The sequence below is a fragment of the Carassius auratus genome, chromosome 27 (genome assembly GCF_003368295.1).
Source record: "Carassius auratus strain Wakin chromosome 27, ASM336829v1, whole genome shotgun sequence".
NCBI lineage: Eukaryota > Metazoa > Chordata > Actinopteri > Cypriniformes > Cyprinidae > Carassius > Carassius auratus.
Genome location: NC_039269.1, coordinates 28,831,385 through 28,851,466, shown reverse-complemented (window position 1 = coordinate 28,851,466; position 20,082 = coordinate 28,831,385). Strand labels below are relative to the sequence as shown.

Sequence of the window (20,082 nt, the reverse complement as noted above, 5' to 3'; positions counted from 1 at the left end):
TACAGTAACACTAAACTATATGCACTACAGTAGTATAAAGGACCTCACTATTTACATTAAAGCTAGGGTGGGCAGTTCATGCTCTACTTGTGTCATCTAGCGTAACCACAAAAATAAAGCATGTTTTCAAACAAACTTTGCAAAAAGAAAGTGTTTACCATTGATTTGGTTGTCTGTGACTGTATATTTTGACAAGTGCATTTGAATGACAACGTTACCAGTTCTCGGAGTCTCTAACACCAGACTGTTGGGTTTGAATGCCTTTGATTAGAGGATACACAGAATAAGTACTTAAGTTCCAGGATTGGAGTCACTGCTTTAGAAAATAAAGAAGGTATAGAAGAGGGATCGATGGCTGTATATGTCAGTGCTGTTTAAAACATGTTGCATTGCTTCTGAATTAAATGATAGTTAAAACACTAAACTGAAAGACTGAAGTTTATATGTCACCGTGATAATAATGTGATTATCTGTTACAATGTATTTGGAGTGTGGAAAATGTGTAAGTTGCTTATGAAATAGTAAAAACAAATCATTTTAAATCTCCAGTTATATACACAGGTAGTTTAAAATGGAAGAATGTGAATGAAAACTAGAATAAATAAATCACACATCTCAAAACTGTTGTGAAAGCTTCTTGAAGACACCAGCACAGGTGAGAATATATGCCCTGGAATGAAGCCTGAACTAAAGATGATCGCAGTACATTTCTTGAAGAGAATAAAACTCCATGTCCATGAGTTCAGCAGTCATTGTATGCTAAGAATGTGAAACAACAAAGCAGTCAATGTGAAAACTTTAATTGATATATGACTGCAGTTGAACATAGAGATCAAAATGTATGAATTCTACTTTGTAGTGAGTATTCCTCGTCAGAATGTTTTTTGGTCTGTGTGACTCCGCCCATTGCCAATTTACCCAATAGTATTTCGACACCCCGGGTTGTCAAGTTTATGGATAACACAGCTATGACATCCAGTGGAAGATTCACGAAGCAAGTCAAAGATCGCAGATTCTACCTGACTTAAAAAAGCCTTGGCATCCATCTGAGACGCTCTACGACCAGAGGAATGTTAAAATGCAGGTAGACTAATTAACTAATGCTCATCGCCTTACACTGTCAGTTGCGTGTCCTCAATCTGGCAACCAGCGTGAGTCTCCAGTCTGAGGAAGAGATGGCGGGAAAACGACTCCTTCATTATTTTGAATTTGGAATCGTTTCCATTTCAACCCCTAGCTGTCACTGAACCTTTAACTACTTTTTTCCCTCAAATCTAAATATGGAGTTGGATTTACATTAAAGGTAGTAATGTTGTAAATGTTTTTTTTTTTTTTTTTGTTTTTTTTTGCACAGACTGATCTTTTACTTCATAAGACCTCGATATATATTATTGATCTATATTATATTGATCTTTATTTTAAAAATTCACAAAAATGTATCCTTTCACTGGATAATAAGAATTTAAAATGGGGGGAAATATCATTATGAAATAAATGTCCTCTTCCAGGCAGTTTCATAACATTTTCTGTTGATTGGAAATTCTTAATTATTGTCCTGATGGTGGAAATGGGAATCTATCTATCTATCTAAAAATATATTATTTGGTTTTTATCATTGTGATGGATGATTAAGGGCATTTGGGCTTTGTTTTCCCTCCACTTTATATTTCTGTGAAACAGGAAGCCATGGCTGGATAATTTCATGTTCATAATCTCGCTGGAGTACTCAGAATTGTGAACATGAATGGGAATATACTTCATAGATATTTTAAATAAAAGATCAAAAAGAATTAACAACACAGATTAATTTTCACAGCCTCCTTTGATCATATTTACCAAGGGTGCCAATATTTTTGGCCATGACTGTATATATATACTGTATACAATCAGGAGCCACAGATATTTTGTGTTGCCTGTATTTGCTATTTTTGACTCACAAGGATCACAGTTTCAGCTCAAACTCTTCTTTACTGTTCTACGGAAGATAAATATCACCTACAACCCAAACAGTCTGAGGGTGAGTACATTATCAGGAATTTTTTGGTGAACTTTCCTTTCAAGCATATGAAGGCGAAAGAATGTTTATGCACTTGTGAAGAAAAACAAACTCAATGTGCAACACCATAGTTTTATTCTGATTAGTTTACAGTCTCATGGTGTACAATACACAGTAACTTTATTCTATGGTTTATACATCCCATGGAAGGTGACTGGAGACATGATGTCAACTTCTGCTCTTGCGATCTCCGACAGGTCCTTGGCATTCAAGATCAGACAAAATGTAGGTCTCTGGGCTCCAGGCGACACCACAATGGTCATTAACACACCTGTTAAATAAAATGTCACTTAAAATACAAGCTAGACAGCACATTATATCTCTGAGTGTGGCTAATGTGACGCACCGTCATCCTCATCCACTCCATCGGGGTTCTGCACAAACAGCGGCTCTGAAGGGTACGAGTCCGGCTCCTGCCAAACCCAGGTCTCCTTAGTCCTCACATTCAGCTTGCAAATCTACGAATCATCAAAGACACCCTAAAAAATGCATCCTTCAACACTTGTTGTGAAATACTGACCAGATGACGTGATTATTCATACCCTGTCAGGGATAAAGTGGTTGAGGCCCAGCGCATACGCGTACGTGTAATTCTTTCCATTGTTCATTTTGTAGTTGATCTGAGGAAACTCGAAAGCTTTGAGATGAGAAACAAATGACAAAACATCACATTAAGTTTGAATGTCCAGTTTAATTTGAGGGTATAAAGGATATATATCAAGTTTGTTGTACCTTGTCGTGGACCAGAGAAGAGCACCTCAGGCTCCAGCCAAATGGTCCCATCAGCTCTCATTGTGGCCGTGGCAGTGGTGTACGGCAGAGACACCAGATTCTTGCCCTGCTCCTCCTGTGAGAAACAGTGTTAAACGTCCAAAGTCAAAGTCTTGAAGCTGCAGGATTTGCCTTAAATATACCCAAACAGCAAAACATATTTTTTCAAATATATGTTAAAATAAACACATTTAAATGAACTGTCAAAAATGTTTCAAAATATACTGCATTCTCATAAAAATTAAAACCAGTTGCATTTTTTTGAAATTGAGATGTATTATTAATTATCTGAAAGCTGAAAAATAATATATGAAATCATATTTCCATTGATCTGTGGTTTGTTAGAAGTACAATATTTGTCTGAGATGCAACTATTTGAAAATCTGGAATCTGATGGAGCAAAAAAATCTAAATATTGAGAAAATCATCTTTAAAGTTGTTTGAATTATGTTCTTAGCCATGCATATTACTAATAAAAAATTAAGTTTTGATATATTAACGGTATGAAAATTACAAAATATCTTCATGAACATGGTCTTTACTTAATATCCTAATGATTTTTGGCATAAAGTAAAAATGGATAATTTTGCCCCATACTACGTATTTTTGGCTATTGCTACAAATATACCCCAGAAACTTAAGACTGATTTTGTGATCCAGGGACACGTGTATTTAAAAAGCATTTTAAATGCATTTATGTTTTCAACCAACCCGATCTCACGGCAATTCGTACATATTTTACAAGGTGGCTTATTCGTACGAATTCGTGCGACCACACTCGTACAAATTCATACGGTTTTTGCAAAATCGTACATGTTTTACGAGTTGCACAATTTGTATTAATTTGTACGAATTACCTAAACCTAACCGTCACTGGGGTTTAGACAAATCTTATAAAATCGCACGAGGTCGTACAAATTCGTACGAATAAGCCACCTCGTAAAATACGTACGAATTGGTTTTGAAGAGAGCGTTGTTTTAACACATGTGAATATAGAACACATTTAAATAAAGACATTTAATAAAAATCAGCAAGGAACATACATTTAGTTCCTAAAGAATTTTAAATCTAATATAAAAAAATGAAACATTATTAAATGATTAGAATTCTCCAGTAGGTTCTGCTGCATTGAGACTAAGTGGAGGCTACTGTACGACTGGAAATTAATTTCCTTTCCCCCAAAATACATTTACAAATATATTTTATCGAGCCTGACTGTTTTCATATTTTTAGCATCAACAGCTGTTTTTTGCATATACATATTTTGCAGTACAGGTAAAATCTGAATCTTGAGCATTAATGTTTTCACCCTGTAGGGATCCAGAGGAAGCACGTATCTCCTGACTTCCGGCTGCGGGGCGATCATGGCGTTCCTCTTCACCTCGTCCCAGTTTGCTCGGAGGTTAGCCAGCCACAGGTAGTTGTAGACAAATTCAAAGCTGAAAAAAAAGACCTTATTATAAACATTATATCACCTGAAATATATGTAGTTAAATGTAAATTAATAATACTATATGCACAACTTAAGTCATGCATATTACATATTCCTGATAAAAGTCATCAGAAATTACAGTTGCAAACTGGTTCACCTTGGTTTTCAGTACCCTGACTTCTAATAAGGCTCTGATATGAATAAATATGTCAAACTAAACAATCACATATGAAGAAAGCACAAACTGCACAACAGATTTCAATGATGTTTTGACCACTGAGCTACGAAACATGCCTGGTTTGCATTCCAGAAATCTGTATGCATCTTCTTTACTGTGTTTTACAGGACTTACCCTTTCCAGGCGCACAGGTCCACAACGATGAAGCCTGTGTCCTCGTAGCAGTTGATGTGATGGAAAAGACCCATCGCGGAGGTCCTGAACTTATAGTCAATGTACTCTCCTGGATGCTTCCTCGCAATGTGTATCCAGGTCTGTAGAAATGAACACAACATTCACATCCAGCACGGACTGCCCTACTCATCAAACATCAGCATCATCGAGGACAAGAGACGGGAACGTACGCCTTTCTCCTCGTCAGATTCGAAGCAGTCCATGTAGTTGGATCCTCGGATACTCCAGGCGCTCAGGAACTTCAGCAGGTTGATTTTAACAGGCGTCTCCACAAAGACAAAGTAGTTCTCTGTCATCCCAAAACTAGGAAGGGAACGACGGAAGAGGAGAAGGTTTATCGACTGTGGATCTGGCTCCAAATACTGCACAACCTGCATGTTAGCAATAGAAGCTAATACTGTTTAAATGCTATATTTACTAAATGCTTTCTCCACTAAGTTCCAGATTAAACTAAATGAGTGTATAATCGCAGGTTTATTTCTTATAAGAGCTACACTATAAATTATTATTATTAAAAAAGTAAAGCCATAGAATAACCCTTGATAAGTTGCTATTACTGTAAACTCACATTTTGTAACAACAAAATATATTTGTTGTTGAATACTCAAACAGTGTGTTTTTATACTTATTGTTTTATTATTGTAATGTGTTTTTTTCTACTCATAATTTTCTGTTCACAAAATTAACTATTTACTATTTTTCAAAGTTTGATTTTTGGGGGTATTTTATATATATATATATATATATATATATATATATATATATATATATATATATATATATATATATGTACAGGTCATTATAATGATTGATTACAATATTACACTGTAAAAAAGATTTTTCGAAATTGTAAATAAAACAAATATCGACTATTTGAGTGTGTTTTAAAAGAAAAAACTACTTTTTTCTACTTCATAATTTATGTATGTAATTTTATATTTATATTTATATTATGTAATTTATGTAATTAATTGATAACTGTGAAATTTCTCAGCAATTTTAGAGTGAAAACCATTTCATTTTTTGTGTAATTTTTTGTGTACGAAAGCCAGAAATAAATAAAAACAAAACAAAACAAAAAAATGTTAGACACTATATTTTCAGCATTTTTCTGCCTATAGAAACAGATCCGAATGCAGAATAAATGAAAGCGTGCTCAGTCACCTGTGCACATAGGACGGCTTGAACCTTTCCGCACTTGGGAACTGCACAACCACCTTGGATTTCTCAATGGGGTCTGATTTGTCTGGAAGAGTTTGTTGCAATTTAACCAAACGCTTTATTTCTCATTTAACCAGCATTCACTAAACACTGCTCAGAGACTGTACGAGCTCGAACCTTTCTGTTTAGGAGGGATTCGGACGATGTTGTAGGCCAGCGAGGCTCCCTTCCCCATGCAGTTTCCGATGTTGTAGACCGTGCCATCTTTCTCGATGTGTGGATGAGCCGTTACTCCGTTTATATTCACATAGTCACACATGTCAACCTTTAGAAATGATCAAGAAACATTTCTTTAAATGCTGGAAAGATCAGTATTTAAATCAATGTCTTTGTCGTACCTTCTTCAAGGTTTCCAAGGTGTCCACGTTGACTTTAGTGATATAATTAGTCTCTGTGACAGCATAGAAATCCTCTCCGATGGGGTAAACGTTTACCAGGCAGTTGTCTGTCACCTCAACGCCTTTGAAATACGTGAAGAACCTGACACAATTGAGAAGATGTGAGACTCCTGATGCACCAAACCTGTGCTGCATCCCAGCAATCAGAGATCAAACCTGGAGAAGATGTTCTTGCAGGGATCTGGATAAGCACAGGTCCCAAACTCAGTAATCACCACTCGCTTCTCAGTCATCGCACGAACGTAAGCATCTGTTTTGACAAACCTGTGAGAAAGAAAAATGCCAAGGATAACAGGGTTATTAATTCAACTTGAAACTGAAAGAAAACTATAACAATAAAAATAAATTAATAAACAAGCTATTTGCCAAAGCAACTTATTCATTTTAATTGAGTTTATACTAAATTAACTAAAAATAAAATGAAATTATTTAAAATCATAAAATAAAATCTAAAAAAAAAAGAAAAAATTAGTGAAAAAAAAATATTTAAAAAAATTATTAAAAAATAAAATAAAATTATTTTTAAAAAATTATATTAAAAAATGTATGTTTTATATTAATTAATTTTATATTTGTTTCTTTTAAAGAGCTAACTGGAGCAGGAAACGGCACAGTAACATAAAGCATATTTGATTGATTATAAAAAATATTATTAAAACTTCAACTGTAATGAACTGACATGGAATTAAATTAATTGAAATTAAAAAAAAACTTTTTTTAAAAACTTTTTTATAAAAGTTATAACAGTATTTTGATACCAAAATAAGACTGATATGTTTCAAATGTTCTTTTCTTTTAAAGAGCTAACTGGAGCACATCTCAGTAACGTTAAGGTTATTTGACGTACTTGCGGAAATACGTGACCTGTCCACTGCTGAAATCAAACTTGTGCATGAGCGCCTGGCCATCGAAAAGATGAAAGAAGGGCTCCGCTCCCACCTCAAACAAACCGGGACCCAGACGGAGCAGACTGCCTTTAATGAACGAGGGGATGCGGCCTGCAGATGACACATCATCAAGGGCTTTTATCTCGACTTTATTTCTGAACTGTATTGATCAACCACACACAGGAGATGATGATATATTGACCAGAGGTTAACATGCAATTCAAGCTGTTTCCAGACTCTGAATCCCTGAAATTTATAAAAACTATTATATATAAAAAATGCAATATAAAACTATAAAAAATGCACATGCACAATTATAAATAAACGTTCATTAGTCAGGTCAAACAAGCATATCATCTTTTCCTCCTAAAGCATTTTGATGGAAGGAATTTTAAGTGCATGGTTGATTTATAAACATTTACAAAGGAACGTCTTTTCCTCAGAAAATTGTCAGTCAATCAATATGAATAAGCCTAAAATGATGTAAACAGAGGGAAATACCGGTGACGGTTGCTGGAAGAGGTTCGTTCAGCTCCTCCACGGTCTCAAAGATCTTCTTATAGCCTCCAGCAGGGTGCTCAAAACTGAACAATGAGAGGAAAAAGTCTGTTTTACAGTATGTGTACATGTACTTACAGTGTACCTACAAGGTGAGTACACAGGGTTCGGTAATACTTCAATAAGTACATACTATGTACATGAGGAACAAGACTGTAAAATAAAAAATTAAATACACACAAAGGAAAATCTGAGAGAATCTGTGCATGTTTTTGCAAATTTACAACATCACTACAGACATGTTTCCAATGACTTAAACAGCATCAATCCAAAACATAAGCATCATACAGCTTGTGTTATACAGGAAAGAATCAAGAAGGTTTCTTACCGGCTAACCATGATCTCTGCTGGGACAGGCGCGTCTGTGACTCGGCTGGTTCTCGTTGGTTTGTCAGCAGAGCCCTGAGTTTAGGGGTTTTTATACTCGATCCTCTTACACAGGTTTACTCTGACTTTGACAACGAGCCCATTGTACAAGAGCCTGAGATGCCTTTACAATAGCCATTCCTTCAAATAGGATTTGAGATTTTACACGCAGCTGAACGCTGTGATGCAATCAGCTGCTCCAAATGTGATTGAACAATGTAAGAAACAGAAATGAGCTGGAATCAGCTGACAAAACCCCAAACAAAGACTTTATTCAGCTAATAATAACTTAGAAAAGTATATGACGCCGTTTTCATAATAATGCACACGTGTAACTGAGGTTTAGAATATTTCCACATGGGTTCTTTCAGGATAAAATATTTGTATAATTATTTTTTTTTATGTATTGCATGACAGAAGTCAGTTTAAATATATATATTTCTATATTTAACACTAAAAAACGGTCAAATCTGTCAGTGGCAGGGAAACTGAACTGCTAAAATAGCCTAACGTATAAATCAAGCAAACCACTGATTGGTGTTTTGTCTCCAAATGTCTTCTGATGAAGAGATGCTGTGTAATCCATGACAAACAGCACATTGTTTGGCCGGTGGGAAAACAAGATAAACACTGGATTCACCGAGTTATAAAGTGAGTCAGTCTAGCAGCCAAAACCATGCTTTAAACATGTGTGTGAGCTCTTCCTTCATCTGACAACTGACTGCAATAAAAACGTTAATGTAAGAGTAATGTTAATATAAGTCTGTCTCTTAGAATAAGAAAAAAAGACTCTACACGTATGCAATAAATCTATTTTACGCCAGTGTTGCTGGTTTTATTTTTGTAGGTTAGGGTTTTGTAACTTGAGGTCACAAGCATGATTTTGTTGCTGCAGCACAAACAAAGGGCTTTCCGTTTTTTTCTACATTCCTGAACAGATTTGTGAACAGATTAACTGTGAAAAACACGTTCGTTTTAGCAACACGGCCAAACTAAACAAGCATAGCACTGCCAAAAAAGTACTGAATTTATATAAATATTTTATTCTGCATGAGTACCTCTCGTAACTTTGAGAGTTTACAAAAAAAAGGCTATTATAAACTACTGTCTAGCAAAACCATATCTAGCACAAGCTAGTTTTACAGCAAGATTATCATCCCATCATGTCATTATTATCAGTTTAGAGTAATGCACACATCTACAGTCTCTACAGTGCATCTAGACTTACAAGTAATTTACATTTCATGAATGATTTGTGATTGTGTTTATAACGTCTGTGTGGCTGAATCTGAGCTCTTGTATGTGTTTACACGTGATTGGAATGATCTGCCAGTGTTCAAGCAGAGCGTGTGAACTGGAGGCTCGTGCTCTCTCTGGATGTGCAGTGCTTTCTCTGGATGGAGTTGCACGTGAGGAGCTGTGCTGAAGTCCAGAAGCTTCTTATACGCAAGCCTCTTTTGCCTTATATATGTTTTAGACTGGGAGGCTGGTGCATGTGATTGATTGGTGAATAGTGCTACAGAACATATTTGTGTGAAGGATGACAGGTCAGCCGTGCATCTGAGACACTTCGGACTGTAACGAGTCAGGCAGCAGGCAGTCTGGTCTGTTAAGATAGCTTGATAGGATGCTTTTGACTAACTCTCCTCGTCAGCGCCGGTGCATGCTTTGGGGCCATGTGTTTGAGCCACTTTTAACTCTGAGGAGTTTGGAAGCGCACAGATGAGGCTTGCAAATAATTTGGTGCTTTGTGCAGAAAATATGTGATGAAGAAGTCAACAAAAGTCACTTTGTAGCAATAGCCAAAAATACATTGTATGGGGTCAAAATTATCAATTTTTCTTTTATGTCAAAAATCATTAAGATATTAAGTAAAGATCATGTTTCATGAAGATATTTTGTAAATTTCCTACTGTATCGAAAAATTCAAAACATAATTTTCGATCAGTAATATGCATTGCTAAGAACTTAATTTGGACAACTTTAAAGATGATTTTCTCAACCTCAGATTCCAGAGTTTCAAAAAGTTGTATCTCGTTAAAATATTGCCTTATATACTAATATTATTTATTCAGCTTTCAGATGATGTATAAATCTCCAATCAGCTTTAATCAGGAAGTCTAGTTTGTTTTGTTCTGATGTTTTTCAGCCTCTTACACCATCATTTTTTTATTTTATTTTTTGCCATTTTTCATATAGAGTGAGCTTATTTTTAAGAGTGTAAAAATATGACAAAAATATTTCACACCTCCTCTTTGACCTGCTTCTTCTTTGTGTGCTCTAATATCAAATTTCAGTACAGTGCATGAACATACAGGCACACAGCACCATCCACCTCTGTTCACCCAGGCGTATTAGAATAAGATCTGCTAAAGAATCCCTCAAATCAGTTACTTGATCCAAACACTGTTTATTGATCAGAATTAGTAATATTTCCATTACATCTCATAACATGGACAGTTCTTGTTCATTAATGACCAACTAACAGGCTGTAACATCATACAATGGAGCTTCTCATTAGTGGCTTGACTGATCTTTCCTCCCACAACGGGTCAAATTTACTGCTGTTTTACTAAGCTTTTTAAAATTGTATTAATATTACCCATTTATTAACACTTGAGATGTGGGAAGGCTTATTATAAATGCACACAAAGATTTTTTATTACATTTAGTACTCAAAGACCTAAATCCAGTGTTGCCTGAAACAAATTAAATTTGATATAATGCATTGAAGAAGATAAGTCTTGGAAACTCTGTTCGGTTGAGTTTTCATCTCGTTTCTGGCTTTTGTAACATGCACAGAGAATTAAATTACAAGAGCTTCACTTGAATTAACAAGCTAACAATCCTTTTGTACAATTTTCAGTATCAAACCATATTAAATATAAGCTTCCAGTTTCAAAAATGTCAAACAATGGAAAGCCTTTTCCATTATAAGGTAAAAAAACCCAGAACCATTATGTCCACACATGTGGTAGCAATATTAGATTTATTTTCTAATGAATTGGACATTTTTTGCTTTCACACGTCTTCATGCAAATCCCTTCCCCAAAACTGAAACACCAAAGTACTCTTATCATTGATTCCACACCATTAAATCCTCTTTATCCTCCGAGATCTTCCTCCTGCCAATCCCTAACAGCAGATAACTCTTCACGATTGGCACAAAGTGGGGTTCGTTTTAAAAAGCGCTCCACCTGAAGCTGCTTGAGGTTAATTCCAGAAGAGAATGTTCCAGAACATCAGCCAGCAGGGATAGATGAAAAGGGCTAGGAGTGGATATACGAGCGAGCCGTAGAGAGCGTGATCAAGAATGCCCTGCGAGATGACCGAGAGGAAGAGCATCCATCCCTCTCCGATGCTGACGGGGGCTTCGATGAGCTCCTGGTAGATGAAGACGCAGTAGAGGATGGTGAAGGCAGGGCTGAGCAGCACCATGACCACAGCGCTCAGAGCTCTAACAGACACCACACACAGCACAAGATGAGATTAGAGGTGTGTGTGAAACAGTCCCTGTCCTCCAGGTGTTTTTATTATATACAGAATCAATAACACTTCATCCTATAGTAATAACTTCTTACCAATGATTGATCCTTAACTTGTTAACCATCAACCCCGTTTTTGAATAAATTAATGCTCTGAAAAAACAGACCTCATGTTGGTCTCTTGCTGAAGTTAAAGCATTTTTTATAGGTATAGAAGTTTAGATTGATTGTAAAGAATTTACTGTACTCAACATTTTTATTGCATTTTATATAAAACATTGTAAAATTGTATTAAATATTTTGTAATCTAAAATTGCTATTAAATCAAAGCCATGTGTCTATGCAAGCTGTGTTCAAAAGTTATCACAAAAATGTAGATTTTGTTTAGGCACTGTACCAAAACATTTGATGCATTCTTTTGTCACATATCAGTTTTTGACACTTTTATTAAAAAACATTTACCAAATATGGAACCCTGACTAACCTTGACGAGTATAGTATCATTCCAAATACTCCATCTTCAAGAAATGGCTATCTATCTTTATCTGCCCCTCTAACACTTGTACTCTCTATTCTATTCTTTTTATTGATTTTAAAAGAAAATTTGAAATGGCTTTCACAGGATGAATTTTTAGTTTTTTAGATTTTAGTTTTTAAAAGAGTGCCAAGTGTCCTGCTTTCACAATATATAACACTACGAAATCAAAGCTATATGTCTACCCAAGTTATGTTCCAAATTTGAAGTTGATATCACAAAGATTGAGATTCCTATGTCAGGCGCTATACCAAAAACAGCCATATCACCCAAACTGAATTTGTTTCGATGCATTCTCCTGTCACAAATCAATCAATTTCTATCACCAGATCACTTCTATAAAAACAATATCAGATTCCAAAATAGATTTCATTAAATGAATTTTGAATTTCGGATGATATCTAATTTAGGATTATGCAAACATTCATTAGTGGGAGTAAAAAAGGCTATTAATAAGCACCTAACACTCTGCTCGCTCTCGTAATTTAATGCATCTTTAAATGTGTCAATGCATGTAAAAGTCACATCATTAAAATATAGTTATCCACAATCGAAAAATGAATCTTTGGTGCTCATTTAATGGGTTGGATAAAATTATGTGACCATGCATTATCAATATAGATTGTGCAAACTACAGTAGAAATGAGAAATGTGATTATCTTTTATTTATGTTTTCACTGTCTATACTTTACAGGGTCTGCATCAGAGGAATGTTATTTAATCTGATGCTCATTATTGACATCTCAATTTTGCTTATATTGTGATGCAACAAATTGTCTAATGCACATCAAAATTGGGTCAGAGTATCTTTAGAGCATGCTTGACAAAAATAAGTGATTATTTGATGAGATGTGCATACTTGGGCATGTGCGGCGTGATGCTGGCAGTGATCGGCACCAGTGTAATGGCCAGGATGAACCCCAGAGAGAAGTTAATGAGAGCTGTGCAGCCCAACAGCACCGCTAGATAGAGCAAAGCTGTGAGCTTCAGCACTTTCCAGCCCTGCTCCGTGCCCTCTCCAGACAGCAGCCTGCCACAGACACAAACACACACATGATCCCTGCTGGAGAGTAAACATATAACACAGTATTATGTGTGTGTGTGTGTGTGTGTGTGTACCGCTGTGTGTTGTGTGGCAGGGCCAGGCCTGCGGTGTAGATGGCTATAGCAGTGAGCACCACAGCTTCAGTCTCAGACACAGGGAAGTGCTCCACAGCCATTTCCTGCAGATGAACAGGAAGCAGATACAGCGCCACACCTGTCAGGTGACTGATGACCAGCGGGGTCAACACGGTCAGCACACCCGGACTGGATGGCTGCAGAGAAACAGTTTAGATAAAAAAATAAACATAATTAACCCTTATGTTGAATTTTTTGACTGAAAATACTTGTTAATGTTACCACATTGGACTAAAACATAATTTTACTCATCGAGGACTGACAGGTTCCTGATAAGGGTGCATTTTTAAGCAGAATGGAGCTAGACCTCAAATTAACGCCATAACCTTTAATTACACAAGTGGGAATCATTTACTGTTTTAGCTCTTGGAAACATTTCAGAAGTGCAGCATAGAGTATTTAATATGTAAATGATGTACATTTTACTTGACAACAGAGATCCTGAAAGCATGCAACAACTTATCCCACTCTCCGGTATAAGATATTTATCCGAAAACCTAATGTGAAGAGACTGACCTGCTCTGCTTCAGTGACTCCATCCACTGCTGTGAGAGCTGGTGCTCCCAGATGAACCCACAGATCCAGCGCCTGCGCTCACACTCAGGATTATAACAAAATAGAGTAATGTTCGGAAATACTGCATGACCCAGTGGTTCATAAACATGCAAATACATGGAGCAGCTTGAGCTGTGGTCACATTTGACTGTCAATGAAGTAGTGATATATGACTTGATTTAAGTTTATTGCCACATTAGACTTTTGAAAGAAATTGTAAAAGTTGTGCTGGGTCCATCTTATAAAACAAGTCCTTCAGCGTCTGTAGCGATATAAGAAGCACACTGAAGTCTGTCTGTGTGGGGAAATGTGCTCCTATTAAAACTGACTAGAGTTTAGCTCAGTACAGATAATTCTGAATGGTTTCTAATAGATTAAAACCACACTGTTTTGTTTTTTATCTGTAAATTTTGATTTCAATGATTCGTTCATCTATACTCCATGTCCTAGTTTCTATTTATTTGTATAAATTAAATTAGTTTTTCTTCCTTGAGTTTATTTAGTATTTAAAGTTTTTAAATACGATTTTTACTACCCTTTTTTTTCCCCTTGCACTAAAAATCTGAATGACCCAGTCCTGAGAAGGATACTCGAAGCAGTAAGATGACAGCCAGGAGGCCGAAAGCTGGCATATAGTAGCCAATGGAGACAAACCGAGAGAGAGAGGGCAAGAGGTAGAAGAAATACGACTGATGAAGACGCTCCAGGAGATTGTTGAGCTTACGGACCATTCCCTCCAGCAACCTGTGAAACAGAAGAAGAATGCATGATCAAACAACATCAGAAAGTGGTTAGCATTGGTCATGGCTCTTAGTATATTGGATGTATATTTTCAAGCATCACAGCTAATTTCCTGTGCAATGCAAAAACGAACCTGCCAATGGTGGTGATGTCCGTCTTGTAGTGTCTGAAACTGTTGATGCCTCGAATGGAAGCGGCTTCGATGTGATAGCGGAGGAAGAGGCCGTGGTCTCCCCAGGACCGTCCACAAGCTTGCTTCAACACCATCAGCATCATGGTCTGCGCCGCGTGAGTGTAGCCCTCAGCCGTGTCCCAGTCATTCCTCTGGAGCTAACACACAATCAGCAGCAACGCTAGCCAGGTTCAGTGAAACAGCGTTGCCAGATTGGGCGGTTCTCTGATCGAGCAAGTCTCATTTGTGGACCAAACTTGAACTGGTTTGGCAGTTTTCATTGTTTGCATCTTATAGGCTAATTGGTTCATAAACTAAACCCATTGTGTAAATCTATTGACATAAATCTTAGGCATGCACCAAAATAAAAATTCTGGGAAAAACCAAAAATTGGACAAAAACCAAAACCGAAAATGCCTTGCAATGATTTATTAAACAATATAAAGTAATTTTGCAATACTTTTTTTTATTTAACTCAATTTTAATGATACTCAATATAAAAAACACAGGCCAATTAAAACCACACTTTTACTGAAATAAACCATAATATAGGACAGAATTTATATTGATATTGGTAACACTTTACAATTAGGTTCATTAGTTAACTACTTTATTTAACATGAGCTTAGAAAAAAACAATACTTCTTTAGCATTTATTATGTTAATTTCAACATTTACTAATGCATTATAAAGATCAACAGTTAATGCACTTTAACTAATGTGACTTTATTGTACAGTGTTGCCTTAATTTTAAATATCAATATATTATTTTTATTCAGTCCCATGCAAAAGAATCAGATATACAGAATTAATCCAAAAAATGTAGAATTCCACAAAGCTATTATTATCAGAGCATGTATTATTAAATATATATTTCTGGCTGGTATTATCAGCCACCAGATATTTGGTGCATCCCTAATACATTTTTATACATTTCCATAATTCAGATTTTTACATCAAAGCCAGCTTGTGAGGACTTAAGACTCAAGTTTTTCCAAATCTGTGTGAGTTTCATTCTTCTGCTGAACACAAAAGAAGATACTCTGAAGAATGTCGCTGACCAAAAAGTTGACGGTAGCCATCCATTTTTGTTCATATCATGGAAGCCAATGGCTACCGTCAACTGTATGATCAAAACATTCCTCAAAATATGTTTAGTGTTCAACTCACAGTTTGGAATTAGTGGATGGTGTGTTGTTATAATAATAATAATAATAGAAAATGGGTATATTATGTGTGTTATTTTGGAAAAAAACTATTGATTAGATTCAAAGTAGTTTAGACGCTTGAGCTTGTGTTTGTAGTAAGTTCATTGTGCGTGAGAAGCCCACCTTTCCCTGAATGGTGCACAGGACTCCTAACTTCTGACAGAAGGCATAGAAGAGGTTGGCCAGGTCCAGGTTGGGCAGCTGACCGTTGAGTCCTTCTAGGACCAGGTCCAGGCTGGTGATGACATCACTGCTGAGCTCCAATGAGAGGGCGGCTTGAATTGACCCCGCGCGACCCTGCAGCGGCGAGTACTCCATTCCTGAGCAAGAACCGGAAACATAAACACGGATGGAACCGGGAATGTGTTCAATTCAAATACGTTCAATTACGGAATCGGGTTCTTAGGTCATGTTTCATGCTTGACCTGTACACACCTGTGATGTTTGTGTGGTGGTAGCCTTCGAGCCAGGCCTGCGTGCCGATCAGATCGTGCTCATTCACCAAGAATATGATGTCCTTGGCCCAGTAAACCTGGTCTTTAAAGAAGACGGGGACAAAACTAAACTAAAGCAAACACAACTGGAATCCTTGCATCAATGCAATCAAAATCTACTGGCTTCCATCTAGATCTACAGTATTTGTTTCGTGCACTAGTCTTATGCCGTTTACCCAAACTAAGCATTATCAAATCAAGTTCAAATATGAAAACTGTAATTTAGCATCTTCAAATCCATCCATAACTTCGGTAGTGAGAGTGGCTACTTTTACGCCAATGGATATAATTCTTAAATGCAATGAGATTTTTATATCTATGCAAGAGAAACATTATATTTTGTCAGGGCCTGGACACTTGGTGGCTCTAAGCAGTTACAAACAAAGACAGAAGGCTGTATGTAGCCATCTGTTCATGGATATTTTACCAGAGGAATACGTTTAGGTCAATACTTAATTCAAATTTTAAACACTGAATTCATATGATAATTAACAGTTATGGAAAATGCATTACATTTATTAAAAACAATCTTGAACAAAATGTCAAATTTTCAATTTTTTTTTTTTTTTTTTTACATTTTAGACTGATTGGTGCTGATCAAACGTCAAATAGAAATCTTTAAAAAACACAAAAAACACTTCATAAGGCTTTAAACTGCTGTTCTGACATTTAAAAACATTAACTTTTTTATGCATTAGACAAACGTGAATATTCTTGTCGTTACATGTGTGGCGTTACTCGCTAATTTACAGAAGAACCTTCAAAATATCTTTAAAGGTAAAAGTAGTCAACAAGCCAAAATAACGGGCAAATCTTCAATCTTCAAACTCATGCAACTTTTAAAGGCACCATAGAAACCTTTTACTTACCAGTATATGGGTTTTTATTAATAATATTGAGTATTATTATATTTAGGTTATATCTAGGGCAAAAACACTAAAGTAAAGATTGGTTTTGTAACTTTGTCATGCAAGACTGATAGAAATCAAGGTTGAGTCTGAAAACAGAGCGTGCTCAGAAAGGGTCTCACTCCTGAAATACTGCGCGAGAGCCAGCAGAAGAGCGACCGCCTGGTTGTTGCTGTCTCCAGGACTGCAGGGGGCAGTGATGACCAGAGCCTCGGTCCGAGGAGCGCGAGGAGCTCGCAGGATCCCGTACACATTCGTGCCTCGAACCATCTGAACAGAACACGCTGATTATCAACTGCACTCTCCAATTGTCTCTGTATTTTGGGAAAATCATTTGCACGGTCTGTACTTTTGTTGCACTAGACAGTTTTGCACAATTATTAGAATAACAGAAATCTGAAGCAAAAGTGACCTTTTATATACTGTATATTCAAACGATTCAGTCAAAAGATTAATTGCATCCAAAATAAGTTTTTGTTTACATAATATATGTGTGTGTTCTCATGTATATAAAAACACACACACAGGTATATTTAAGAAAAATGTTATGTTTATATATTAAATATATTTATCTGTAATTTAAGTCATATAATTTTATATATACTGTCTGTGTTTGTATTTATGTAAACATAATAAATATACACAGAACACACCCACATATATGTTATGCAAACAAAAACTTTTTATTTTGGATGCAATTAATCTTCTGACTGAAAAACACCCAGAATAATAAATAATATACTTACACATAGACATAACTTGCTTAGGCAATGTTAGATGTAGAAAACAATTCATTTGGAAGTATAACTTTCTAAAGGAAAAAAATCTCAGTTCTTATAATAATAATAATAATAATAAATAATAATAAAAAAAGCAATAATTTGTTGCACAGATTTTTCTTAAAACTCTGGCAAATTCATCCATTCTAAAAGAAAACAAATGTAAAATGTAAACGTGAAATCAGCTAGAATAAAACTTCAAGTTCTCCTGTTTATTATGGGATGTGCCTTGAGATGCTGACCGCTGGAACAGGTTTGAAAAGCACAAGCAAGACGTGCCACAGAAATGTTTGAGTTAAAGCATGCAAGTGACTTCAGTCGTGCATTTTGTCTAAATGCCTACACATATAAAATAACTGTATGCATATGCAAAAGAATTCCAAACTAAGCTTACAGTCAGTAGTTTGGTGAGAGAATAACACAGACAGACACTCACATATCTTTCTTTGTTCTCGTCGGGGAAGGGCAGCTTGCGGGAGAAGCTCTGGGTGAACACCTCCAGTCCTCTGGATCTCATGGCTTTAACTAACCAGTCCACCGGCATCCCCCTGCAGACACGACTAGCATCATTACTGACTGACCCTGCTTCAATCACACAGCGGTGACTCCAGTGTGATGCTCACCCGGCCTTCCTCTTGTGCGCGCCGAACTCCTTGGCGAGGGCCAGCGCTCGCTCCCCGGAGGAGAAGCGCTCCTCTACCATGGTGGAGCCCATGGCGTTCTCAGACATGTACGAGCGCAGCGTGAAGGGCTCGAACGCCAGGCCCATGAACCACACCACAGCCGCCAGGAAGCACACAACACTGCACCGGAGACATGGAGAACACACAAGGAAGTGATGCCACAGTGAAGGAGTCAACATCCGGTGATGATTTCAAAAGGTCAGAGGTCAGACACCTACCATATGGGTGTGTTGAGGCGGGTCAGGAGGCCGGTCAGGGCTTTCCTGCGGTTGGGGTCAGACAACAGACCCATGATGACCACCTACTGCTCTTCTCCAACACACCTGATCAATCAAACACTTCTAATGACTTTCACTGGTCAAACATCAGAGATGAAGTCTTAACAACCTCACAGACAAATGTGTTTGTACGTATAAAGTCCATTTCTGGACAGGCACATAACTTATGAGTAACAATGAGTAACAATAATGGTTTCACTTTATTGTGATGGATCCTTTTTTAATACATTCGGTTGACTGTAAATAACATTACACTCTCATTAGAGCATTAGGTGTGGGTTACGGTTGGTATATGTGCTTGCAAAGTTAATTAAAGTCAGAAGATCGTCTGTTAAGAGACCAGAACAAAAACATTAGCAGATATTAATCAGATAAAGCTACTAATACTCTAATGAGAGTTAGTTGATATGTAGGTGCAAAGTTACTTATTGTCAACAGAATGCTCAAAAGGGACCATCAAAATAATGTGTTAACACACATTATATAATAATAATAATAAAATCGGTGATAGCAAACGGTCGCTTACAATAACGTAATTGAAAATTATGATATGATATTTTGAGCGACTGTCAAATTGAATTAAATCTACTCATAAAAAGGAAATGCCGACACAAAATCGCCCGCAAAGTCAAATCAGTAAAATGAAAAGACATTAGTAAGAGTGAATAGAGCAGATTTGTGTCATTATTGAGATGTTTACCTGAGAATGAGTGAGACACTAGCTCTGCATCACCTGCGACGAACAACATTCATTAGAAGACCTTCAGAACAACCACAGAACCGGTGATAACAGGCGGATAAACTGAACTATATCAACGTGTCGGTTTACTCACCTAGAGACAGTAAACGATAAAATACAGTTTCATTTGCAGCTGCACTACATTCATTTATTCACGCTACTGTTCCGGCTCGCGGGCGGAAGTAGCGCGGAGCAGACCAACTTCCTGTGAACGACACTAAAGG

At 36.7% G+C, this 20,082-nt stretch overlaps 2 protein-coding genes across 2 annotated transcripts; both read right to left on the bottom strand.

Annotated features, from left to right (window-relative positions):
• Positions 1-2,110: 2,110 nt before the first annotated feature.
• On the bottom strand, positions 2,111-8,209 carry rpe65a (retinoid isomerohydrolase RPE65 a). Its single transcript, XM_026207304.1, has 14 exons — positions 8,065-8,209; positions 7,680-7,762; positions 7,139-7,289; positions 6,448-6,555; positions 6,232-6,373; positions 6,011-6,158; positions 5,837-5,918; positions 4,843-4,975; positions 4,613-4,752; positions 4,138-4,267; positions 2,789-2,903; positions 2,599-2,693; positions 2,403-2,514; positions 2,111-2,327 (listed from the first exon to the last, which is right to left on the bottom strand). The coding sequence occupies exons 1-14, from the start codon at positions 8,073-8,075 to the stop codon at positions 2,182-2,184; spliced, it is 1,596 nt and encodes a 531-aa protein (XP_026063089.1). The 5' UTR covers positions 8,076-8,209; the 3' UTR covers positions 2,111-2,181.
• Positions 8,210-10,492: 2,283 nt separating this feature from the next.
• On the bottom strand, positions 10,493-20,074 carry gpaa1 (glycosylphosphatidylinositol anchor attachment 1). Its single transcript, XM_026207041.1, has 14 exons — positions 19,953-20,074; positions 19,820-19,852; positions 19,060-19,164; positions 18,782-18,961; positions 18,595-18,706; positions 17,502-17,649; positions 16,413-16,514; positions 16,101-16,297; positions 14,731-14,927; positions 14,447-14,600; positions 13,818-13,889; positions 13,242-13,438; positions 12,982-13,152; positions 10,493-11,559 (listed from the first exon to the last, which is right to left on the bottom strand). Exons 3-14 carry the CDS (start codon positions 19,131-19,133, stop codon positions 11,316-11,318), a joined length of 1,848 nt encoding a protein of 615 aa, XP_026062826.1. The 5' UTR covers positions 19,134-19,164; positions 19,820-19,852; positions 19,953-20,074; the 3' UTR covers positions 10,493-11,315.
• Between the last annotated feature and the right edge of the window lie 8 nt (positions 20,075-20,082).

Excerpts from the sequence above, each read along its gene's own strand:
- rpe65a (XM_026207304.1), bottom strand. Across the intron at positions 5,919-6,010 it reads AATCCCTCCTAAACAGAAAG|ACAAATCAGACCCCATTGAG; the intron begins GTTCGAGCTCGT and ends AAACTCTTCCAG. Across the intron at positions 2,515-2,598 it reads ACCACTTTATCCCTGACAGG|ATTTGCAAGCTGAATGTGAG; the intron begins GTATGAATAATC and ends GATGATTCGTAG.
- gpaa1 (XM_026207041.1), bottom strand. The coding sequence starts at position 19,133 with ATGGGTCTGTTGTCTGACCCCAACCGCAGGAAAGCCCTGACCGGCCTC. Across the intron at positions 14,928-16,100 it reads TGTGCACCATTCAGGGAAAG|CTCCAGAGGAATGACTGGGA; the intron begins GTGGGCTTCTCA and ends ATTGTGTGTTAG. Across the intron at positions 13,439-13,817 it reads GAGTCACTGAAGCAGAGCAG|CCATCCAGTCCGGGTGTGCT; the intron begins GTCAGTCTCTTC and ends GTTTCTCTGCAG.